This window comes from Pelodiscus sinensis, chromosome 13 (genome assembly GCF_049634645.1).
Source record: "Pelodiscus sinensis isolate JC-2024 chromosome 13, ASM4963464v1, whole genome shotgun sequence".
Taxonomy (NCBI): Eukaryota; Metazoa; Chordata; order Testudines; family Trionychidae; genus Pelodiscus; species Pelodiscus sinensis.
The window spans coordinates 3181401-3206839 of NC_134723.1; the positions used below are offsets into that span (position 1 = coordinate 3181401).

Sequence of the window (25439 nt, forward strand, 5' to 3'; positions counted from 1 at the left end):
CCCCATCTTTCTCCACACAGTTCATGAACCACTCTGGTGCTGATGGGGGAGACAGGGCCCCTTCCCCACTGTAGCCCAGTGAGGACCATAGATGCCCAGGGAACTTTTACCCTCAGCATTTAGGCATCTGAATTCACTGAACACCCACAGGCTGCGTCTAGACTGGCAAGTTTTTCCGCAAAAGTGACTGCTTTTGCGCAAAAACTTGCCAGCTGTCTACACTGGCCGCTTGATTTTGCACAAAAGCACTGACGTTCTACTGTCCGAAATCAGTGCTTCTTGCGCAAATGCTTTGACGTTCCCGTTCGGGCAAAAGCCCTTTTCCGGAAATGTTTTTGCGCAAGTGGGCCAGTGTAGACAGCGAAAAACTGTTTTGCGGAAAAAAGCCCCGATGGCGAAAATGGCGATCGGGGCTTTCTTGCGCAAAACAGCGTCTAGATTGGCACGGACGCTTTTCTGCAAAAAGTGTTTTTGCACAAAAGCGTCTGTGCCAATCTAGATGCTCTTTTCCACAAATACTTTTAACGGAAAAACTTTTCCGTTAAAAGCATTTGCGGAAAATCATGCCAGTCTAGACGCAGCCACAGAGTTTGGTGCAAGTTTTATGGAGCCAAAACTGGCACGGAGAAGCCCACATCTGGGATTTAGGCAGTTAAGTACGTTTGTGCATCGCACCCTAGATCAACTAGGATTGTCCGGCTTTGTCAATCAGCTTCTTGGAAGAGAGGGTGCTATTTACCTCGGGCAGGAAAGGAAACAAGGCGCAGAGAGGGCAGATGGAAGGAGCCGGGGTTGAGTCTGCCCTTCTCAGGAAGGCCGTATGGCGGAGTAGTTGGTGTGGCTGGGTTAGGTAAGGCACCCTCACCTCGCCACTGACAGGAAGGAGGGGTGCGTGTGTCTGTGAGTGTGTGTGTGAGAAAGAGACATCAGGTTAGAAATGAGGCAGCATGAGGTCACATTTCTCTCTGTGATTTTACTGTTACTTGTAACACACACGAAGACATGCTTACAAATAAAATACAACCACCACTTAGCAGTGATAGTTGGGATTACAAACAGACACACTCAGGAGCTGAATGAAAATGGAGCTACATTCAAGTTGCAGAATCCAGCCCTGAAAAGTTAGATAGTGGCCAGAAATTGTCCGACACCCCCTTCTCCCACTTGGGCATGACCAATAAACCAGGGGTTCTCCACACAGGAGCCGCATAAACTTTTGGGGAGGGAGAGAAGGCTGTAAGGCCGGGGGTGTTTTTGTGACAACTGAAAAAGGCATCTCAGACCCCGACCTGTCACTTTGCCCAACTTCCGCTCCCTGCATCAAACCTCCAGAGGCAGGGCTGGACTGAGCCATTCCGGTGCCCCGGGAAGACAGTTTAATTGTGCCTCAGTTGGGGGAGGGCGCATGCGTAGCCCCGCCCCTGCCCAGCACGTGGGGGAGGGAACAGAGCTGGTGGCGGCAGGACGCATGTGCCTGGCCCGGCTATCGCCGCTGGTGCACAGCCCGGAGCTGCCCAGGGCAGGCCGAGCTTGGCCGTGCAGGGCCCCACGGCCGCAGGGCGAAGGGCGCTGCTGCGGGAGTTAACGTGGCCTCCGCCCTGGGTGGCCACTGCAGGGTGGCTGCTGGGAGCGGCTGCAGCCCGCGATCCGGGAGTCGGACAGCTGCCCAGAGGAACCAGAGCACCTCAAAGAAATGGGTTTAAAAAAAAAAAGTGTGTTAACTTCCCTCTAACTCTGTTTTTTCCTTTTTCCTGACATTCTTGGGGGACGGGGCAGAGCCGGAGGCAGAGACCCCAGTGAAAATTTCAGCCCAGCTAGGTACATTTTGGCAAAGTCTATACAGTAAGCAGCCAACCACTTGCAACACCTAGACACAGTGTCGCCAAGAGCCGTGTAACAGGGACAGGTTTCCTGATTTGCTAGTAGTGTCTCCGGGACCACTCCCGGTGGTAAGAGGCGAGGGAATGCTCTTTACAGCTGCTCCGTCTCCTCTGCGTCCGGCTGCACCTGCACAAGAGACGGATGTGCATCAAGTACCCACCCACATCCCATTGCTAGGGCTCGGCGCCAGCCTCGCCATGAGGCGCCGGAGAACTTAGCTCCTCTGAAAGATGGTCAGACAGGGGCAAGCCCGCTTAGAGGGGGAAAGCATTTCAAAAAGCCTCATGGCCATGTGGGTGCCCCACCGCCTAGGGAACGGATTCACCGAGATGAGGGGTGAAGAAAGCTGGCATTTTTGGAGAACTGGGAAGGAGGGGTGGGGGTTCCACAAGGAGTAACGGTAGTTCGGCATAGGAAGCCTAGTCCGAACTACCTAGTTCGTGCCGCGTGTAGCTGTGGGCACGGAGTCCGAACTAGCCAGCATTTAAAAATGGCAGCGCCCGGCAACATGCAAATGAAGCCCGGGAAATTCAAATCCCGGGCTTCATTTGCAAGTTCGAATGCCTACATTAACCATCCTAGTTCGAACTAGGGGGGTAGTGTAGACATACCCTAAGAGCCCTGATGTGCATGCAATCATTATTCAGAACCACGGATGGCAGGCTCGTCAGCTCTGGGACCAGATCTCCCGCCTTCTGAGGGTTAAAGCCAGCCTCCTGCCTTGTATGGCACAGGCTGTCAGTTAAAAAATCATCCTCACAATAATTTGTAAGCGAAGGGGCAGAGGAAACTCAAGATACAGACAACTGGCAGGCAAGGCCCGGCGCTGAGCGGGCAAAGTCCGATGAAAACCAAAAATAATTATTCACACTGGTGTTTCTCTAAGTGGGCCGCGGCTCCTCTCTGAGAAAGCTGTTCCTGGGCCACTCCGGTTTCTTTACTCACTAGCTCCGCAGCCAAACAGCAAATCGCAGCCACTAGAAACTGGTAAGTTAACAAAACGGAGAGGCCCACTAATGAAGAAGAACTTTCTTTTATTAGTTTTAAACCTAAAATTAATGGGTAGCAGGTTTTAAACTAATAAGCAAAAGTTCTTCTTCACACAGCACATAGTCAACCTGTGGAACTCCTTGCCAGAGGAGGCTGTGAAGGCTAGGACTATAACAGAGTTTAAAGAGAAGCTAGATAATTTCATGGCGGTTAGGTCCATAAAAGGCTATTAGACAGGGGATAGAAATGGTGTCCCTGACCTCTGTTTGTCGGAGACTGGAGAGGGATGGCAGGAGACAAATCGCTTGATCGCTGTCTTTGGTCCACCCGGCAGTGGCCACTGTCGGCAGACAGGACACTGGGCTAGATGGACCTTTGGTCTGACCCAGTACGGCTATTCTTATGCCTAGTAGCAGCTCTCTCAGGGTACGTCTACACAGCTCGCTTATTTTGGAATAAGCTATTCTGGAAGATCTATTCTGAAATAGTTTATTTCAAAATAGAGCGTCCACACTACAGGGAAGCCTCAAAATGAGTCCGAGGCGAACGTGCTACCTTGATTTAGAGACCCGGGGAGTAATTACTCTGAATGGCCACAGGGAGGAGCTATTTTGAAACAGCAGCAGTGGCGTGTCCACACCACCGCTATTTCGAAATCGCCAGTTCGGAAGAGGTGCTATTCCTCGTGGAATGAGGTTTACGGAAGTTGGAATAAGCTGCCCATTATTTCAACTTTATTTCAGAATCACGGACTTGCTTTGGAGATGCTCGCCCTGTTATTTCAGAATAACGGCCGTTATTCTGAAATAACGCTGCTACGTAGATGCACCCTCAGAGCGGGTCCATGGACCACTTTGAGAAACGCCGATTTACAAACTTTTGCCCAGCATAATCCAGTGTAAAAAGCAGGGCTTTCCGCTTATTTCAGTGGTGGGACTGTTTATGCAAAATTTGGTATTCAGGAAACACGACTTTATTTTGCACAAACAAATCCACAAACAAACTCTTCCAAACATACAGTCGACAAAACGTGGGTTATGAGGGCTGCTACCTTCTCTTTGGAACGCCGTTTATTTTCTCCTTGGTTTCCTTGTGTCCGGTGATCTGCAAAGCAGGGAAAGGCTGGTTGGTGCCGGTCTGCGTTTTGTGTAAGTCACGCTTTGTCTACTGGGCGGCTGCATGTGTGGCTTGTAAGGGAGCCCAGCTGTTGAGGAGCGGCAGTCAGCTGTTTGCAGAGCATCAGCTGTCAGACCCGACCTTTCCACTGGAAGGAGGCGTCTCTTTGTCGATTTGGGATTTCAGAGTTGAGGGCAGGAATGTGAGCAGGAAAAGGAAATGTCCTGTTTGATACTCCCAATCACCTGCATGCCACCCTTGTGAATTACCTGGTTCTAATCTGATTTTCTAGAATCTCCAGTTGTATTTGCACTTGCTGGTATTTCCAACACCGCAGGAGGAAACATTATAGAGACCGTTCAGAATAACAACATGAAAAACAGCATTTTCTCAGAGTTTCTTCCCCAAAGCAATGGGGAAGAACACTCAGATGTGAATCCACACCTTACAAAAATCCCCGAGAACAGGCAAAGGATGAGAAAAAGGCCCAAGAAGATGCACATCGCAAGAATAGCATCCCGAAAGTGCTGGTGCAAGGGATAGGAAAGGAAGCAAAACGGAGCCCGCTTGAGTTAGTTGTATCAGAGACATACCTTTATCTGCTCACACATGTAAAGCAACACCACAACTAATCATGCGAGGGACAGGGTTTCACATCACAAAGCCACAGCCTCCAAGAAATACAAATGCATTTACACAACCCCGGGGAGCAGGAGAGACACTCAAACTATCCTGGCTCTCTGCATGGGAGAGAAAATTGGCATTTAAGATGCAAGACTGTTAGTCACACTCAATACAGGCGAGCCAAGCAGTTTCTCCAGCTAGCTAAGCAGCTTTGTCCTTACGCTCGTTTCATTGTTTAACATTTAGCCCAGTTTGACTTGTCGTTTCTACGCCGAATAAAACCTTGCTTCCGGCGAGAGACGCCCGGGCGGGTAATTTCTAGGGGCAAACCCTGGCGGCGGGATAGTCACGAGGGAGGGCGCTCCGACTGCAGCGTGGACGTAAGTTTGCCGCCGTGACCGCAGTCTGTGCCGACACGCCTGAGCTAGCTGAGAGTCCCAGAACGTTGAAGATGTGGGAGCATGGGTGGTACTCGTATACCAGACCCTGGGCTGGCTCTGCAGCTGGTGTTGTAACGTGCCACTGCAGCTTCACTATTTGCACCCAGAGTAGAGAGATTAGCACCTGCAGGACTCCAGTGACCACTGCTTCCTGACCGCAGCATATTCAGAGAGAGACCTGCTTCAGGACTCCACTGTGGGCCAGACGGTTCACGGTGTTTGGGTGCATAACACCACTGCTTTGGGGGCTTCTAAAACCCTTCCGAGGCACCTATCTGAATTGTCAGGGGCTGAAATGCCCGTATAAAGCTGGTCTTGAGTCCAAGATATCTCCCACAGCATTGACAGTAGCCAGGCTGGCCAGCTGGAGCCTGGGGAAGGGAGAGAGCCATGCACAAAGCTACCCAGGAAAGAGAGAGGGAGTAAGTGATGGCCACACAGCGACGGGAATGAAATCCCATGGATACTTACACCACACGAAGAGGGCCAGAAGGCCAAGGAGAGAGATTACAGCCGAGGCGACTGCACTGCCGGTCAGATCTACCGACGGGGAGCAGCCTCGCTCTGCGTGAGTTATTTTTTTAAGAGAAAGTGCATCAGTCGGTTGCTCGTTCAGCCAAAGAAATCGTAAGGGAGCAGAAATCTACGAGTGTCTTTAATTCAGACCCCTGCAGGGCTAAGCCGTGTCCGTGGCAGGGGAGAACCGGGATGTTTCTACTTTAGAATAATACACGAGATTCAAACGTGCTACCCGGGGGACGTCCATACTCCAGATCCCTGACCAGGGCTTCCGAGTGAGCGCAGGTGAGACAGACCTACGGAAACGCCTTGCTAGGTGTTCTTCTGAGCCCCGGGCATAAAGGGAAGGGGCTCTGGAGATTTGGTGTGTGCTGTGCGTGGCTGTTCATGCAGGAGAGACGCATTCAGAGTTGATGGGCTACGTCCCTTCATTTTGGAACTCCCAAGGATGGGGGGGGGTGTCACAACATGATGGTCTGCAGTGAGACCCACCCAGAACCTCCAGCGCTCCCCGGTAAGAGTTTATTTCCTGGGAAACATGCAACACGCACAGACCACCGGGGGGGTATAGTCTCACCTTGGAGCTTTGAGATTTTCTGGAGCAGGAGGCTGGCAAACAGCACCACTAATATCACAGCTCCAGGAGCGGCTGAGTCCAGGGTGAGCCGCTGCCCTGAAGAGGAAGGGAAACGGGGGAAGGTTTTCTGAGGCAGAGGCAGCCAGACAAACGTGTTATAACAGCTCCTGCAGGGGCTCATTCCTGCTCTGTACCCGAGCGTCATCCCAAGGATGCAGGGAGGGTCAGATCCCAGGGCTCTGCCTTCGGTTACCAACCAATTACTGGCAAGGGACGGAAAATTTGGGCAGTTCTCTGGCGGCGGCAGCCAGGGTTTTGAGACGCCAACACAAACCCGGCTCAACAGACAGGTCACCCTACAGTGCCATCAAGCTACTGATCTCCAGTGGGTAGTAACTACAGGTTCCTCCCTCATCCCTCCCCCATCCCTGGAGTTATCCCCGTGTCGGTACGGCGAAGCGACGGTTGCCTCAGAAATGCGGACTCATGACCCAAAGGCTTCAGAAGGGAACCCCGCGTCCTTCCATGCTGTCCTCTCTGCCGCCCTTTTTCCCACCTCTTGGGAGCAGATATCTCATGGGTCTCACAGTGAACACGAAGGGGACGAGCCACGGACAGGGGGTGTATGTGACTCTCGGTACCATGAAAGCCCCCTCCACGGCCTTTTCTCTACCTCCCTGCGGCCCATCGAGGGCCTCTCCTCAGGCCGTCTAGGCGACGAATCAATTCCCCGTCTATCCCCGGACGGTGAAAGCACCGACAGAAGGACTCACATGGTTTGCTCTTCAATCCATTGAGCTTTTCAGGCCGACACGTCAACGTTGCCGAGATCAGGGCTGTTACCATGACTACGTAAACAAGCAAAACCTCAAGCAGTATGAAGGCCACCGAGGGACCTGGGGGAACGAAACCAGACGGAGAGAGGCTGACGGGGCTTGGTCAGAGAGACCAGGTCTGGACGGGGCTCTAGCAGGGAGGGGCCCTTTTTGGCCTGAGGGCCACATCTCAGCTCACAAGATTGGGGTGCCGGGCAGGCCCGGGGCTCCTGCTGGGGAGGTGGGCTCTGGGTTGGGGCCAGAAATGAGGTGCTGAGGGTGGGGGAAGGTACTCCAGGCTGTAACTGAGGGTTTGGAGGGGTCTCCTGGCTGGGGCAGGAGATTGGGGTGCATGGGGGTGTGTGTAAGGACTCCCGTCGGGAGTGCCTGCAGCTGCTCTTGGAAGCAGCAGGGCCCCCCTTTGGCTGCCATGAGGCGGTGGGGCCACGCAGGCCACTGCCCCGTGCGCAGATGCTGCAGAGCGGGCGCTTGGGGAGGGGCAGCATGTGGCACAGCTACCTGCCCCTGCTGCCCAGCTGGAGCACCCGGGCGGGGCAAAGTCCCACCCCCACGCCCCAGTGGGAGCTCCAGGGCCAGATGAAAAGGTTTGACAGGCCGGATGCAGCCCACAGGCTGTACTTTACACACCCCCGGGCTACGGTCTGGCGTCAGTCACACCGACAACACCCCACGGAGGTTGGGGAGGTCAGTGGGGCGCACGGTGCCGCAGATGGCACAGTCGGGCACCCTGGTTGGTGGTGACGTTGACAGCGGGGAAGCAGTTACACCCGTGGCTGGGAAAAGTGACGGGCAGAGGGAGAGGGGCTGGACGAGGCATCGCGGCTTAAAGTGTCACCCTAAGAAGCAACAGCAGAATTCACGGTACACCAAAACCTTCCGCCAGCACAGAGATCCCCCCGAATTACACCACCCCCCGCTGCTCCCTTGCCTAGGCTGGTCTGATCTCTCCACCCCTCTGACTTAACCTTCCCCACTGCACCGCGACAAGACACCCCGGATTCCTGCCAGCTGTGCCCTGCTGTCTACGATCCTGGACACACACCAGTCCCCGGGACCTTGCCGCTACAGCAGTGTCACTGGTCTCGGCTTCCATGGCCTGGTCTCGGCTTTCCTGTGTTTGTCACACAACCCGTGTCTCAGTCGGCCAGAGAACATCTCCCTCAGGAACATCTCTGGCAGAGTCTCAAATGCGCTGCACTATCTGGCTGACCGAGGCCTCTTGCTAGGTCAGCCAGTGAAATGGACAATGGGGTGGCTGGGAGCACATGCACCCAAAGGTCACCCCAACCCAGCCTGCCACAGGTAGCTGCAGTACCAATGAGGCCTCCCTGGGAGACTCCATCTCCCCCTGCACCCCATAAGTCCTCCCCCATCCTCAAACCCTCCAGTGCATGCTCCTTTGAAAACCCACCAAGAGCATGTCTGGCGCTTCCTCTCCTGCCCCCAGCATGCTCCAGTTGTACCAGGTTTTTCTCGAAGGGTCAGATCCACGCTGGCATAAATCTGTGTGGTTCCACTAGCTTCACTGGAACAATGTTGATTTACACTAGCTCCAGATGTGACTCTGGATTAGGGATGTTACATGACTATTAAAATAACCACTTGCTAACTGCTACCTTTCTTAGTGGTTACACAGTCACTCCATGGCCCCCGGGGGTGGGGGCAGCAGCCAATGCACTTCTAGCTCCACTCCCAGCGATCCCCCCCATCATCCCGCTGCTGCCTCCACATCAGAGGCAGCAGCACGGGCTGGCAGGCGGCTCCCTTGCTTGCTCTTCCTTGAAAAGTTCGACTGGCGGGCTGGGACTGAACCAGCCTGTCGGACCAAGTTTTAAATGCAGAGCACGTGGGGCGTGTGCTGTGGTTAACCGGTGTCGTTAATCGATAAGCAACCATGTATTGGTTAAATGGCTAGCCATTAACATCTCTACTCTGAATCTGCTCCCGTTCCCTTCCGTTAGGTTTCTTCTCCCTGAATAGGTTCATTCGTTTCCGCTCCTTCTCCTTGCTAACAAATGTATCGTGATTGTATTAGAGCCAGGGGGGACTCTACCTTTCTCCAGCATCCAGAGGACAGTGGCAGCAAACAGCAAGGTGGAGGAGACACACACCAGCACGTGAATTAATACGATCAAGTATCTCCAGGTCTCTCCCTCTGGAAACGCAACAAACACACCGACGGTGAGAAATCTGAGCGGCCCAAGACCTCAGGCGCTGGGGACTCTGTTTGCAAGGGGTGACTCAAACGTGCTCAGTTTTGATTGGAGATTTATTCCCTTGGAGCTTCAAACAACCGCCCAAATCAAAGCCCGAGTCACAAACATCCTTGGCTTAAAAGAGCCAGGCCGGGTGGCAGGGTGTTTTCAGTAGCAGGCTGCCAACTCCATCCTTGCTCAGACAGGCTGTTTGTTGGCTCAGCAGGTATGCCGCAAGGCACAGGGCCTCTCGAATGAGGCTACACACAGGATGGGGGCAGGCAGGTGGGCTAGAGGGTGCGTTGGTTGGGACGAGGAGGTGCAGAGCACACGGGCAGGGATACGTTCATTCTGAATTAATTTGTAGCTCTGGATGTGGGCGTTGACTCTAAACTGCAGGCTCCTATAGTGTGGGACATGGCATGTGTCATAACCAGGAGGGCTGATTAGTACCTGAGGACTAAGAGGTTAACTATGTTTCCTGTCTCTAGCCAGGTATCTGGTCACCCAATAGCAATGCAGGTGGGGATTTCCAACTGGGACAAAGGAATTTTTATCTTTTCCCTCCTTTGAGTCAGAGCAGTTTCTTCCAAGTAACAGGGAGATGGGAGGCCTGTCTCTCTCCAAGGACGGACTCAAGGTGTAAGTGGGGAAAAGTTTAGCTAGTCTGTCAGGTTTTATTGTTTTCTGGTTTGGGAATTCGGAGCAGAGGTCTGTGCTGTTAAAAATGTTTTTTCTTCCTTTAAAAGTGTTTTCTTCTCTCTTTGGTAATGAAGCTTTCTAACCCAGGGAATTTTCTCTGAGTATATCAATTGGTGGCTTTTACCATCTAGCCACCTCAACTATGCTTGCAATGGTAGTTTTGTTTTGATAATAAAAGTTTGTTTTCTTTTTATTATTAACCAGTATTGGTTTATTTGTGTGTCCTGGGAGGTCTGTCGGTCTGACTCGGAGTCAGCTACCACAGACGGCAGCTTGGTTTCTCTTTTCTTTTTCAAGCTCGTTGGGGAAAGGATCTTGGGGTGCCCTTGAGGTTGGTTTCAAGTGTCTGCCCCTGTTTGTGGGTTCAAAAGCATTTGATGGCAGCAGTGGATATTCTCCAAAATCTGGGTATTAGGATTTTGGGGGAAGTTTTTGTACCAGCGTCTGTAGAGACAAAGTTTTGGGGTGCTCTTGTGGGCTCCCACTTCTGATTTGTTGTGCCAGATGGGGAACAGCCTTGACAGCACGATTTATACCAAACAGATTGCGCCGCTGGTTCACGTCCCAATGATCAGCATCTTGCCAGCAAACAGAGCCAAATTCCGCTCTCCAGGGGCTAGGGAAGCCCTTTGTCTGGGGCCGGATACAGAGCCCCCAGAAGCGAAGGATTTCAGTGGCCTTGGAATCAGGCCCAGGGTGAGCAATCCACTCGGGGGAGGGGTTCTACACTGTTGTTAAAACCTCACAGGGTCAATTCTCACAGCTCAGGCGGCCGGGCTAAAAACTGCAATGTCGACAATGGGGTTCAGGCTGGAGCCTGCACCCTGAAGTTCTCACCTGAGCCCCAACATCTTTGCTACAATTTTATGGCCTGGCAGCCCGAGCTCACACCAGCTGGGCCCGGCTAGCCGCAGCCGGGATGCAGATAGACACACCTGGGAGGCGCAGGGGGAAAGCAATCGGCCAATGCTGCCTGCCCTGTGAGATCCGATCTCAGCACAGAGGTTCCCTTCTGTGTGCAACAGACGCTCTCCAAGATCCACAGGAAGCAAAATACTCACTGATCCTTCGCTTTTCCGACTGGCAGCACATGAGGACAAAGCCCAAGCCAGAGACCAGAGAGAACACCAAGGCAACAGCTGACATTTCCAGAGCATGGCCCAGAGGAGGCGGGATACCTGGTGGGTGGAGAGAAGAAATCCCAGTTTCGGGGGGAAGAGCAGAGGAAGAAGAGAACAGAGGCTGTGGGCAGACTGGAGAGAGGGGAAGCTGCTGAGACAACTGAAGGGAGCTGGGATTTCTGCATGGGAGTGTGCACGAGAGGATTGTTACCCCCCTGCCCATGGTGGCACCGAGTCCCAAAGGCAAACTCTTTCAGCAGGGATCTAACCTGCAGGGCTGCATAGAATCACAGAATTAGAACCAGAAGAGATCTCAAGAGATATCAAGTCCAGTCCCCTGCCTGCACGGCAGGACCCAGCACCATCTAGATCCGTGGTCACCAACCAGTAGATCGTGATCTACCAGTAGATCTCGGAAGCTCTAAGAGTAGCTCTTGAGCCCTCTCTGAACTGCGCGCCTGCGCAGTGCATTTACATTAGATTTCCTCATTTGAGGAGCAGCTACTCACCGAGCAACAGCACAGGTGAGTAGCTGTGAGAAATGGTGGGAATTTTTTTTAAAAGTAGCAGTATAAGGATTAGGGATAGCAAGTGATGGCGAGGAGGAGAATACTGAGGGCGGGGCTCCAAGGAAGGGGCGGGGCAGGGCAATAGATCTTGGCTTGGTCTGTCATTTAAAAAGTGATCTTGGGTGTAAAAAGGTTGGAGACCACTGGTCTAGAGAGACCATCCCTGACAGGTGTCTGTCCAACCTGCTCTGAAATATCTCCAGGGATGGAGATTCCACAACCTCCCTAAGCAATTTATTCCAGCGTTTAACCACCCTGAGAGGTAGGAAATTTTTCCTAATGTCCAACCTAAACCTCCTTTGCTGCAGTTTAAGCCCATTGCTTCTTGTCCTGTCCTCAGAGGCCAAGGAGAACATTTTTTCCCTCCCTCCTCGTGACACCTTTTTAGATACCTGAAAACTGCTCATGTCCCCCCTCAATCTTCTCTTTTCCAAACCAAACAAGCCCAATTCTTTCAGTCTTCCCTCATAGCTCATGTTCTCTCGACCTTTCATCATTTCTGTTGCTCTTCTCCGGACCTTCTCCAATTTCCCCACATCTTTCTTGAAATGCGGCGCCCCGAACTGGACACAACACACCAGCTGAGGCCTAATCAGCGCAGAGTAGCGCTGAAGAATGACTTCTCGTGTCTTCCTCAGCGCACTCCTGTTAATGCACCAGCAGCAATTCCTCCTCCATAGCAGAAGGCGGCGAGGTCAATGTGTGTTCATTCAAGGAAATGCACTCAACTAGCAGAGCAGTAGGCAGGAGGGTTCTGGGGGTCACATTGTCTACCTGTGACCCCACATAACACATCCACCCATCACCAAAAACGACAAACAGGGATCACAAACTGCCACCTAGTGGCCAAAGCAGAACTGCATTCAGACAGGGTCTAGAGTCTAGATCTTAAGACAGCTGTTCGGCTTACCCACAATGATCAGGTTCAGGGAGGCTTCCTTCCAGCTGATCTCATTGCTGGCATTGCAGGAGTAGGAGCCGCAGGTGGATTTTTCACCCCTCTCGATGCGCAACACACTGCGATTTTCGGAAAGCAGGTAGCATCTTTCCTGGGGCAGAGGCGCCCCTTCCTTCTCCCAGTCAATCTTTTCCACTGTGCCCTCCGACACGTTGCAGAGTAACTCGATCTGTGAACCGGCTTCACTGGAATTGCTCCATAGGTGAGACTGGGACACGGGCCCTGAAACAAACCACACTGCTGCAGCACCGGTCAGTGCTTCTTGCCTGGAATGACAGAGGCTCAGAAGCACAGCCGGGCTCTGCCAGCGTGAGCACTGGGGACGCTCTGCACTCAGGAGAAGGGTTTCTGTGCTAGGTCAGCCGGATTCCCAATCAGAGCAGCCTCCGATATGCCCCAGAAGGAGAAGAGCCGCAGCGGAGGGCTCAGGGTGGCTGCACAGTGCGCTGACCCACTGGTGTGCCTGTGTCCCGCACAAACACTTCCTGGTGCTCGAGGGGGTAGCTCGGCTTGCTGTGCACGAGAGCACAAGCTGGCTCAGCGAAGTCGTAAGCACCACGCAGGAGCTGGCTCTGGCTGCAGTTCCCTCACCACGTGATAATGCACATGATGGACCTGAGCACGTGTTGTCTCACCATCTAGCTGGGTCTCCTTCACCTCTAGCAAACGGGATTTCAACGGCACACAGCAGGATGGGGGAGAGGGGTGTGTGAATTGGGACTAAGGATTTATCCTTCTCACCCAAACACGAAGGGCCATTTGATAACAAAGAAAAGCAACAAAAATCCACTTCCTTTTTAAAGGATTTCGTTTTAAAATCCCAAACACCATTAGCCTGCGGAACTCACTCCCACTAGATATCAGTTAGGCCAAGGACTTAGCGTCAGACGACTTAGACATTCACCTTAGAAATGAGAGCATTTGTGGTGACTCTGGACAGGGGGATAGGTTTAAACAGTCATTTATAGAAAGAAGGACCATAAACCCTTAGGGTCACAAGTTTAGACAGCCACTCACTGAGGCTAGGAAGTTTCCTTTGTGGGCAGGAACTGACTTTCTTGCACCTTCCTCGGAAACAACTTGAATTGGCCACTCATGAAGACAGGACACCACACTAGATAGGTTTCTGGTCTGACCTGGTATATTCCCAATATTATTGCTATAACATTTCTCTTGTAAAACATACCTGGAGAGACTTCCTATGATGGAATTTCAATATATCCAGCTCTTCCTAATGGTCAGTGATTTATTTTAACTTATTTATACTGCTCTGGTTTTTAAACCAATTGCCCATAAAGAATCTGAGCCTTTATTTACAAAAATAAAAACTCTGTCATGAATGCTATGGTATGCAGACAAAGCAAACATCCATCGGCTGTACAACGCTCAGCATGAGCTCTTGTTTAGAGGGAAATGTACTAACCTGGGACGGGGTATCATTTTTGGGTCAGGGGCCACGGATCTACAGAAAAATCAGTCGGGCGCTGCACACAAATGAGAAGCAAAAAACCAAACCAAACCCAAACCACCCCAGAAACCAAAAAAGCCCAACAAACCCAAACCCTCACTGTCATGGCCCCGACTGAGGAGACAGACGCTTCCCACACCGGGCCTAGCCCAGATTTTGCATGCCCCACAGGAGGACAGTGGGGAGCTCGAGCTCCAGCATGGGCTCCCCATTGCTGGGGGGAGCCCTGAGCTTTGGGGGCCGGATCAAGGCAAGCCAGGGGCTGCATCTGACCCCCACGCCTTAGATTCCCCATCCCAAACTATAGAATCCTGGGGCGAGTTCTCTCCAGATTTTCTCCCAGTACATTTTCCTTCTGCTCTGTCTGTTGTAACCGTTGCCCTGTGCTAGGCAGCTGGCTATGAAGGAGCCCATCCAACCCTGGGCGTTCCTAGCAACAGGAGTCATTCATCGGATTCCATCCTCCTGGGGCGGTCAGAGCCCAGCCATACTCACACATTTCCCAGTGCAGGCTCAGATACGGCCTCCTCTCTGATGGGCCTTGCAGATTTCATAGAATCATAGAATCATAGAACTGGAAGGGACCTCGAGAGGTCATCGAGTCCAGCCCCCCACCCTAAAGGCTGGACCAAGCTCCGTCTACACCATTCCTGACACTTCCCAGTACATCCATCAGTGTCCCCTGGCTGGGTCAGAAGGACGGCCTTACTGGATCCCTCCACCCCAGCCTTCTGCCAGTGTCAGGTACCCCAGAGGCAGTGAACAGAGCAGGGAATCATCCAGTGATCCCTCCCCTGTCGCCCATTCCCAGCACCTGACAAACAGAGGCCAGGGACCCCATCCCTGTCCATCCTGGCTCATACCCATTGATAGACCCAACCTCCACGAACATATCTATTTATTATTATAATAATCTTGGCCTTCAAAAAGCTTTGTGGCTTGCTGAAAACCCTCCGCCCCTCTGACTATTCCCTTGCACAGAACTGACCCTTCTTATGTCCTGACTTGTACCTGCTGGAAGGACACAGCCCTCTCCTCCGTGTGCCCCACTTACAGAGAACTTTCAGGTGAGTCCTCCTGGCTTCACTCTCGATCAGATTGACGCTGGCTTTGTAGGTGCCACTGTCGGTCTCTTGGAGCTTCTGCAGCAGGAGGGAGCCGTTGGGAGGGTGGAAAATGACTCTCCCTCTAAAGGGTGCAAAGACAGTTGGCTCCTGGGCATTCTTATAGAACTGCACAATGAACTGCGGGCCGGAGTCACTTAGATATTCCCACTGGATGAAGTTGATGTCTTGTACATTGTCTGGTGCAAGCAGCAGCACCGAGGAGCCCACGGCTGCCACTTTTCTTTCCTGAGGTGGTGCTGCTTCTGAAAACCATTGGAAAACCAGCAGCAGCCCTAGCCAGCCAGGGAAGAGAAGCAGAAAAGCAGGAAAAGGGGAGTCAGCCACAAAGCAAAACCCCAAGGGCATTTCTGAGTCCGTGCCATTCAAATGCTTCTTCCACCATCCCTACACTGCCAGAGCACCTTTCACACACCAGGACTGGCATAGGTCCAGAGACGCGTCACGATGCCATTACTGTTGGCGTTCATTAGTTCTGCGTGAGCAGCGATTTGAAATATTATGGACCGACAGTGGCTCCACAGCCGCCGCTGTGCAGAACTTTCTGCTTCAGGGCCAATTTTTCAGTCTCTTTAAGATTGCCGCGCCTCACCAGGACCACAGCTAGCCATAGCAGAGAAAGAAGGGAGTCTTATAGCCCAGGGGTTCCTCAGCCACATGCCTCGCCCCCCCCTCCAGTACCAGTAAGCTGGTTTTAATATCCAAAATACTCAAAAAATCCACCCGCATGGGGAGATTGTCTTGGACCATTATGCCCTAAAAAGGGTTGACCTGACTGAAGAAAATTTAAGGCCATTTGGCCAAAGTGTTCCTGAAATCCAGCCTTCCTTTCCACGAAAGTGGGCTGCTGTTGAAAATTTCAGGGTTTTATACCCTTTTTTGGACAGACTTTAGGGGGAACAACAAACAAAACCGAGGTGCAATTCTCATACGACATTACAGGACTGTCCAAGCTGAGCTAGTCAATGGTAATACGGTGAAAGGGGGCGAGGAAGGTGGCAAAGGCAATCTGTGGTACAGGCCGAACCGCTCTAGTCTGGCACTCTCTTGGCAACATCTGTGGTCCACCATGATGTTAGTTAGCTGGGTGTGCACTTATCATGGGGGTGGCCAAGTTTCCCACGGTCCTGTGAAGTTTGTTTACAGCTGCCAGTCCTGGCTCTGTGTTCTGAGCGGTTATGTAGCTCGAATTCACTCCTAAATGTCATCTTGTAGCTCAGTAATCAGTGGAAGTCTTGGTAATGCTGCTAGACAATATTGACCTCCCGTGGTCTGGCAAATTCTCTGGTGCCGAACCAGACAGGTCCCCAGGGCGCCAGACTGGAGAGGTTCAACCTGTAATTCTGTGCTGCTTCATCCTACATCAACATCTTGCTTAGGATAGACACATTTTTCATTCTACAGGAACTCAGATTTCAGGGCAAGAAACTTCCCAAACCCCACATCCAGTAGTACCTTAGTCACTGTTAATATTTAATCTTCCTGTCAGTCACCAGAGAATGAAAAGCTCCATAGCACCCAGGGATGGTTATTGTCCTCTTTTCCAACCAAGGAGCTCCAGCAAGTTCTCACCAGCCAATGCCACCACACTCTGAAAAATGTGCAGGACTATCACTCGTGGTCTACAGTACCTGATTAGCAAAAGACGACTGATGCCGCTTGATTCTAGTCTCAGGGGGTTTGCCGTGTTAGCCTTGATCCACCTAAAAGAACAAGGAGCCGTGTGGCACCTTAAATACTAAACAGATTTATTTGGGGATCAGCTTTCGTGGGTACAAACCACTTCATCAGATGGACGGGATGGAAATAACATTTAATTAGCCTCATTAGCCCCGGTCCTACCATTGACAGGTACCTTCCCCCGCCGCCTCCTTTTTCTGTTATACATTCTGGGCTCCTGTTATCTCTCTCCAGCTCATCTGATGAAGTGGGTTTTGCCCACAAAAGCTTAAGCCCGAACAACGTACAATTTGTTTCCCCTTTAGCGTCTCATGCCCTGCAATGCATCCTGCCCCGCTCCCCCAGTCTGAGAACCTCTAAACCAAATCCAAACTGAGACTGCCTTCAAGCAGGGATTTTCCTTTCTGGTGTGTGTACTGTCCAATCTGAAGCGCATCATTGGTTCTTAAGGAATATTAAGAGAGGTGAACGGAACGCCTTGAACTTTATACTTAGGGACCACTCCTTGTCTAGAATTTAGAGGAAAATGGCACAGCTGTTCCATTGCAGCAAACAGGACTTTTAAAGCGGAGTGCCTACCAGAGTGTCACTTTTGTTCTAGCATTCACACATTCGCATGCAACCTCTATCTCTGTGCTGCGCTATTGCTCCTGCAGCTACTAGCAGTGTGGTGGCACACAGTGCCGGGCATTAACGCAGGGGATGCACCAGGGAGATTTCTTGGAGCAGGATGAAAGGGCGTTAACACCTCCAAAGTCTTTAGGGGAGTTGGTGCTGCCTAGGAAAAGTGGCCGAGTTTGGTTCCGCTTTGGTGGTTGGTGTTAACTAAGACTGATCTCAACAGCTCAGTTGTTTTCCTAGTCAAGATAAAGAGCTAAGAGCCTCCTGTGTGCTTCCCTGCACCCTCCACATCAGTGTTTCTTAAACTGTGTTCCACGGCACACCGATGAGCTGTGAGGCAGCTGGTGGTGTGCTGCCGAGAACAGAATTCAAAATGGCCGCCTTTAAAGGGGCAGGCAACTTTTTTTTTTGCTCAATAACTCCCCCCCCCCCCCCCAACCGTTTTCTTTTGCTCAACAAAAAATCCTTGGTGAGCCTCATTAATAAAAAGTATTGTTTGGTGTTCCTCCGTCTTAAAAAGTTTAAGCAACACTGCTCTACATGATTGGGAAGGCTGGTGCGCTATGGGGGGGGCGCACTACTCAATGGGGTCAGCATAGAGAGTTGGGATGCAGAAGGCAGGCATAGAGATATCCCTTCGACTATCTACAGATACGCAGAGCTCAATACATCAGCCTCTCTAATTTGGGCTACAGAGACAGACTCTCAGGAAAAGCCCCTCACACCTTTTGGGCTCAGAACAAGACAAGACACCCTGATCTGCGTGTTACCAAAGCAAACTGGACCAGTGCCTAAATCATGCAACAGATTTTTTATTATTTTGGCGAGTCCCGACTCGACCCTCTCCACCCCAATAATTTACAAATGGAAACAGTTTTGGTACTTAAATGATGAGAACGGGTTGGATGTGGCTCACACTCTATCTATGGGGGACAGGAGAGTTGTAAGGATTTAATCTTCATTAGAGTTTTGATGGAGAATATAAATGTCCATTTAAAGCATTTTCTCACCTTTTTTTACTGATTTATATTTTCATAAGAGCACGACATTATGGAGGGAGCAGGAGTCAGACAATAATTACTGAATCGACGTGGATGTTGAGATTCAAAACGTTAAACTTTATATCCATTAAAATGCAAATTGTCAACATCACATGCCAAAAAAATACCAAGCAGATGTTCTGAAACTCTAGTACTTCTCAGCCAGTGTATCTAGTACTTCTCAGCCTGCCTATCTGTAAGCTTCTATAATCACCCATGAACACATTTTTCCATTGGTTTTTGCGTGTCCAAGGGAATCAATATTCATTAACAACAATCTGATCTGGTGGTCTACAGCACACACCAACCACAACATCACCCCTGCTGCTTCCACCGCTAAACTTAACCCATAGACTCTCAACAGCCTTTTCTCCCTCTATTTACTGGAGCTCTGAGCAACCATACACATTTCTTACATATAATGGAACTCCTCCTCCTTTTCTCCCCCACCTGTTCTTCCTGAACAGTTTATACCCTTCCATGATAGTGCTCCAGTCATGTGAGTCGTCCCACCAAGTCTCCGTTATTCCAATCAAATCAGAGTTCTTCGACTGGGCCAGGACTTCTAATTCTTCCTGTTTGTTTCCCAGGCTTCTCACATTGGTGTATAAACATCTTAGATAACCAGCTGATCGCTCTACCTTCTCCATTCAAATCAGAGGTCCTTCTTTGTTGCTCGTTCCTCCTTGTGTTTCTTCCCAGTATTCAACTTCCTCACTTACCTCAGGGCTTTGGTCACCGTCCCCCAACGAACCTAGTTTAAAGCCCTCCTCACTAGGTTTGCAAGCCTGCCCGTGAAGATGCTTCTTCCTCTCTTGGTTAGGTGGATCCCATCTCTTCCTAACAATCCTTGTTCCCAGAACAGAGTCCCATAGTCGAAGAAACCAAAGCCCTCTCTGTGACACCACCTGCGCAACCACACATCTACTTTCTCAATTCAACAATCCCCATCTGGACCTTTTCCTTCAACAGGGAGGATGGACGAGAACACCACTTGCGCTTCAAATTCCTTGATCCTTCTTCCCAACACTACATAATCTGCTCTTGGTACCAAGGTTGTACCAAGGTCATTCTTGGCCATATCGTTAGTTCCTACGTGGAGAAGCAGGAAGGGGTAGCAATCCGAAGAGCTGATCAGTTTTGGAAGAGTCTCCATCATATCCAGAATTCGAGCTCCTGGTAAGCAGTACACTTCTCGAGATTCCAGGTTGGACAGCAGATGGATAACTCAGTCCCTCTCAGGAGGGAATCCCTGACCACCACCACCCGTCGTCTTCTTTTGGCGGTGGTGGTCGTGGAACCCCCATCCCTACGACTACGCATCCTGTGCCTTCTGGCAGATGGTGTTCCCTTCTGATTTCTTCCTTGAAAAGTCCCTGCCAAAGCATTCTCCACTGCAGTGCCTGCGGAGAGAGCCTGAAAGCGGTTACTTACCTTTACAGGAATGGGGAATACCTGAGTTGGCCACCTTCTTCTTCTAGAGGTTACATGTTGCCAGTTCTCTTCCTTGTCCTGTATTGCTGTCACTGGCTTGTCAGCCTGCCGTGCCTGCAGGATTAAACGCTGCCTTCTATTGAGGAAGTCTTCATCCTCTCTGATGGAACGTAGGGTTGATACTTGCGCCTCGAGGCCTCCAATTTTTTCTTCCAAAATGGCGATGAGCTTGCACTCAGTGCAGATGAAATCCTTTCTTTCTTCCGGGAGGAAGACAAACATGGCACATGCTGTGCAGGTAACGACAGCAGACCTATCACCATCCATACCTGCCTTCCTTCGGAGAGATTCCTCAGATGTTATTAAATGCCTCCTTGAAGGGCAGGAGAGAGAAAAGGAGGAGGAGGGCTTCACATGCATTTTTCTCAGCAGGTTACAGGCATTAGATTCTTAGTCAGGAGTCGGATAAGGATGATCAGGGATTCTGGAGTCTCTGGCTCTGGAAGAAGAGTGTTGTTTGTAGTGGTTAGAGACAGGAGACCCAAAACTGGCTTACTCAGTCTGAAAGGCAATGCGGTTCAGTGGGTAAGACTGGAATGTGTCATGTGAGAAACAGAAACCTAGTTTCTGTTCCTGTGACCTTCCATAAGCTCTAACTTGTTTTAAGAGAGGGGAGTGTTCAGTAGCATTTCCCTGTCTGTGAACATCAGGAGCACAGGGCCTTATTCATAGAGCGAATTGCACGGACCACAGAGGTTAGAAGAGAAGAGATCTTAGTCTCTTGAGTAGCTCCAGGATATTTTCTCTAGGCAACGGGGGTGGGGGTGGGGGTGGGGAGGGTGTCTTGGTCATTTATTGCCCCCTAAGATGCAGCAAGAGTATTTGCCCCATAGTCGACATTTAGGAGGGTTTCGCTTGGTGCGCAAATCTGCTGTGACAATGACACCGTAACCAAATTGAGACAAGCACTCTCGATGTAAAACTGACCGAAGAAGTCCTTGAGAACAGGGCTCTCTGCCTCCCAATCCCCTGCTCAGGTCCAGAGCTTGCTCCCAGCATCTAAACTCCATTCTGGAGTCGGCCTCCTCCCGCACCCAAACTCCCTCTCAGCGCCTTAGGCAGGGGGTGCAGCGGGGGAAGAGTCGGAGGGAATCTGAGTGGCGGAGGGGTGCAGGCTCTGGGCACCACCATCATTTTTGCTAACCTGCTGGCCCTGGCCAGATGAGGGAAGTCTGGATTATAGATTACAGTGTGCACTCTGAACAGACACACACCCAATGCAGTCACTATATAGCATGCGCCTATGCAAATTTTTTTACCAACATGCAGAAATTTTTTTTTTTTAAAAATCTCTAAAGTAAGGCAAATAGCTTTCCAGATTCCAAGAACAAAGAGCCTGGGCACTTTAACCCATTTTAAAACACCGACACTTACAAAAGACAGCTCAGAACTCACTAATGCGCTACTTCCACACTGAGTTCAAAAGTGGTTACCTGCCAGGAATGTGTAGCCTTTACCCGGGGTCTCCAACAGGAAACAGATCTGCATCTGTGAAAGGAAAACTGTTCAACCATCCAGGGACTTTCCAACTGCAATCAGTTCCTTAGAGAAACCACAGTCACTACTCTGAAAGAAACACTGGTTTTTTGTGCTATGCAGGGGGTGGTTTACACTTATAACCACAAAGATTTGTAGGTGCCTACCGGCCACTGATTGGCATCTTTGAGGATCTAGGCTAAGGCGAGGAACATTTTTGGGTCAGGGGCCCCTGACCCACGGAAAAATCAGTCGGGGAGCCACAGGAAAGTGAGAAACAAAACAAACAAAAAAATACACACACATGCACACGCACACATACACAGCCCGACAGAGAAAAAACACCACCACTCTTTTCACTCCAACCCCACAGCCCGTGCGTAGAAGATTTTGTAGGGCACCCCTAGACTCTGAGGTGGGGCCAAAAATTAGCGAGTCTGTATGTGAGAAGGGGCTGTCTGAAACTGGGTTGGGGCTATGGGGTCTGAGTGGGAGGTAGGGTGCAGGAGCATGGGGGTTGATCTGGGCAGGAGGGGGTCAGGAGCAGGTGTCGGGCCTGGGTGATGAAGAGGAGCTTATCTGCACAACTCCCCAAGGACACATGTGGCCGTGCCAAGGCACCACCTCCCACTGCTCCTATTGGTTGCGATTCCGGCCAATGGGAGCAGCGGGGGGAAGCCTCCAGGTGAGCGCTTCCCTTCACTGCCATTTCCCCAGCTGTGGAAGCGGGAGCCATTAAGCCACCTCCTCTTCCCCGCCAGGCAGAGCCCTCAGATCAGATCTAGCCCCGGGCTGGCCTGACTCCGGCTTGGAGCTCCTCTCCCCCAGCTGGGAGCTCCCCTCCCCCAGATGGGAGTGGGCACTGGTACTCCGGCCATGCGGGGGAGCACCTCGGGGGCTGCAGCACCAGAGCAGGCTCTCTGATGTTGGGGGGGGGGACCCAAGCCTCACAGACCATAGGTTCCCCAGTGATCTAGGGCAGCCTTTGAGGCTAATCCACATAAGTAAAGTGCTAGACCAGGAGAGGGGGACAATCAGAAGAGAACAAACTCAAAAACTCCCTCTCCTAACTGCGGCTGGAATTTGCCGCTCTGTTAACAGCAGGTGCTTTGGTTTCTCAAGCCCATTTACCAAGACATAGGCAAGTCCCAGAGGAAATCCTCTGACCCCCAAAGGCAAACATCATGGGTCTGAGCTGCATCAAAGCCTGTGGGGCTACCACCATCGTTATGATCAGGGCTCAATGCACGTTTTCCCCGAAGCACAGACGTTATCTTCCCCAGGCAGCCCTCCTTTGGAGGCACAAGGCGCCCGGATAGCCACGAAAACGCCACCAAGCCATGGGGTGTATCTGCCACGCCAGGCGCCCCTGCCATCAGCTGGTAGTCAGGTTCCATTCCGGAACTCTCCGCTCGCTCCATGGGGCCCCTTCTGATTGGTCTGTAGCTTCCCTATAACTCTTGGGGGGGGGGGGGGGGAGACTTTGCAGGCCCTTCCCGGCTCAGCTGCCAACATTTCCCACCCCCCCAGGGCAGGTTCTGCAGCTCGAGGTTTCTGGGGGGTTCCTAGCGCGCCCCGGGGGGCTCGCAGCCTGGCCGGGCGGGGGAGGGAGGCGGTGGCTCTGGCCCTTGGCTGCCCGGAGCCGGCTACGCCCTAAGTCGCTGGTGCAGACCCAAGGGAGCCAGGAGCGCTCGCTGCCTCTGCACTTTGGACGGGGCGGGGCAGGTGCAGGAGCCGCAGCCGGGCTGGGGCCGGTGCAATGGCTCACAGGGCGGGGTGCAAGGGCCCAGTGCGGGCGCGCCGCTGAACTGGGCAGACAAAGCGAAAGTGAAAGCGGAGCGGTGAAAGCGGCTGGCAGCGGGCCAGCGCCCCTGCACCCCTGCCCTGCGAACGCCAAAGAGCCCAGACTCACCCTGCCGGCCGGGCCGGGCCGGGCCGGGCCGGGCCGCGACTGCTACCGGCGCTAGCGCATCGCCCCTCGGCAGCCTCGTCCACCTTCCCCGGGACCAGCACGCTCTAGCCCCGCCCTGCACTTAAGCCCCGCCTTAGGTCAGCCCTGGGGGGGGGGGGGGGGGATTCTCCAACCCCTCTTCTCAACTTTCGCTTTTCACTGTTGTACCCCCCCCCACTGATTTTTCTGTGGGTCAGCACTTCTGACCCCCAACCCGGTTCCTCAGCCCTGGCCTAAGAGGAGTCCGGGTTTGTCACAGGCCTGACCCAGCTGCGGTTAACCTCGCCCTGGGCAGCCTGCAGCCCTGGCCCCCAGGCGGCCCACCAGAGCTCTGAGTGGGGCCAGCAAGACGTTGCGTGTTCCTGCCGGTATCACTAAGGGGACAGGCACGTGAAGCACCTGCTGAGGGTGCACAACATTGTGAGCCGGGCGCGCCCTCTGCATCCGATTGCAGCGCTGCTGCGGCTCGGTCGGCCCAGCCCGCAAATTCTAGGTGCACCAGCAAGTGTTGCAAAATGACCCCATCAATCCCTCCCTCCCCCTTGGGGCCGCCCTTAGCCACAGGGCTGCCAGTTTCACAGTAGCGTGAAGGGCCCCATATATCCTAAGGATGGGCCCGTGGCTGGGTAGCTCCTGCTTTAAGGGTGGGGGAGAGTGCTGACGGTTATTTTGGTTCTATTAGTTTCCAGGGTGCACTTGCCCCTAGAATCCTAGAACACTAGGACTGGAAGGGACCTCGAGAGGTCATCAGGTCCAGTCCCCTGCCCTCCCAGCAGGACCAAGCATCAACTTCTGTTGGTGCGAAATGATATAACCTCCTGCACCTAGGCTGTGTCTAGACTGGCAAGTTTTTCCACAAAATCATCTGATTTTGCGGAAAAACTTGCCAGCTGTCTACACTGGCCGCTTGAATTTCTGCAAGAGCACTGACGATCTCATGTAAGATCGTCAGTGTTCTTGTGGAAATACCGTGCTGCTCCCATTTGGGCAAAAGCCCTTTTGCGCAAATCATTTGTGGAAGAGGGCCAGTGTAAACAGCACAGTACTGTTTTCCACAAAAAAGCCCCGATCGCGAAAATGGCAATTGGGGCTTTTTTGCGGAAAACCGCATCTAGATTGGCCACGGACGCTTTTCTGCAAAAAGTGCTTTTGCGGAAAAGTGTCCTGCCAATCTATATGTGATTTGTCCAAAAATGCTTTTAACGGAAAACTTTTCGAAAGAACCATGTTTAGACTGCGGTTTTACTTTCAAAATGGTGCTTTTTCAAAAGAGCACCATTATACGATTATGCAAATGAAGCGTGGGATATTTAAATCCCCGCTTCATTTGCAATTTCAAAGTGTCTAATTTACATCCCTCTGTCAAAAGAGGGATGTAGTCTAGACACAGTCTCGGCGTGTCTCTAACAGGACATTTATACCATAATCAAAAATCAAACTAATACATTCTATGTACAATATTTTTAGATTTCCTAGGTAACTAAATAATAAATCGCTGTTCTTAGGGATTATTAAAAGCCGTGATGTCATACATGTGGTACAAAACAATGATATAAAAACACACATCTACCAAGTTTACACTTCAGAGGGGTAGCTGAGTTAGTCTGTAACTGGAAAACTTGAAAAATAACGAATAGTCTGGTAGGACCTTAGAGACTAACGAAACGTGTCGATGGAATCGTGAGCTTTCGTGGGCACAACCCGCTTCTTCAGATGACTGGAGTTATTAAAGGTTCAGTTCTTCAGTTTCCACTGTAAGACAAACCATGGGAGAGCAGCCAGTGCAAATAGTTAGTTATTTTAACTCTCCTCCAGTGCTGGGGTCTCGGCTCAGAAAACAGGCTACTAACCAACACGGGGATTGAATGCCCATCGTTGTCGGTGACAGTCTTGCAGCTAATTCCCTGTGCTCCACAGGAGGTGTCAGATGCTTTCCTCCACAAGAGATGGCACAGCTGTTCTGTGTGTGGCCAGCAAGGGGCACTCTGGAACCGGAGCACAGTCGCTTGCACAATCCTCCCGCTGTGTGAACACAGCACCTCACTGACAGACACCTT

The 25439-nt window shown here is 51.8% G+C and overlaps 1 protein-coding gene across 4 annotated transcripts; it reads right to left on the reverse strand.

Moving 5' to 3' along the window:
• Positions 1-953: 953 nt before the first annotated feature.
• Positions 954-23465, reverse strand: LOC102451011 (V-set and immunoglobulin domain-containing protein 2-like). 4 transcript variants are annotated; one of them, XM_014570996.3, is made up of 12 exons: positions 23344-23441; positions 21389-21443; positions 20225-20394; positions 15051-15395; positions 12481-12750; positions 10942-11058; positions 9037-9138; positions 6921-7043; positions 6148-6243; positions 5523-5615; positions 3923-3975; positions 954-2007 (listed from the first exon to the last, which is right to left on the reverse strand). In XM_014570996.3, the coding sequence occupies exons 3-12, from the start codon at positions 20313-20315 to the stop codon at positions 1972-1974; spliced, it is 1326 nt and encodes a 441-aa protein (XP_014426482.2). In that variant the 5' UTR covers positions 20316-20394; positions 21389-21443; positions 23344-23441; the 3' UTR covers positions 954-1971. The 4 variants fall into 4 exon arrangements, with proteins under 4 accessions (XP_014426482.2, XP_075752803.1, XP_014426484.2 ...); XM_075896688.1 differs by lacking the exon at positions 20225-20394 and having other exon boundaries at positions 23344-23463; XM_014570998.3 differs by lacking the exon at positions 5523-5615.
• Between the last annotated feature and the right edge of the window lie 1974 nt (positions 23466-25439).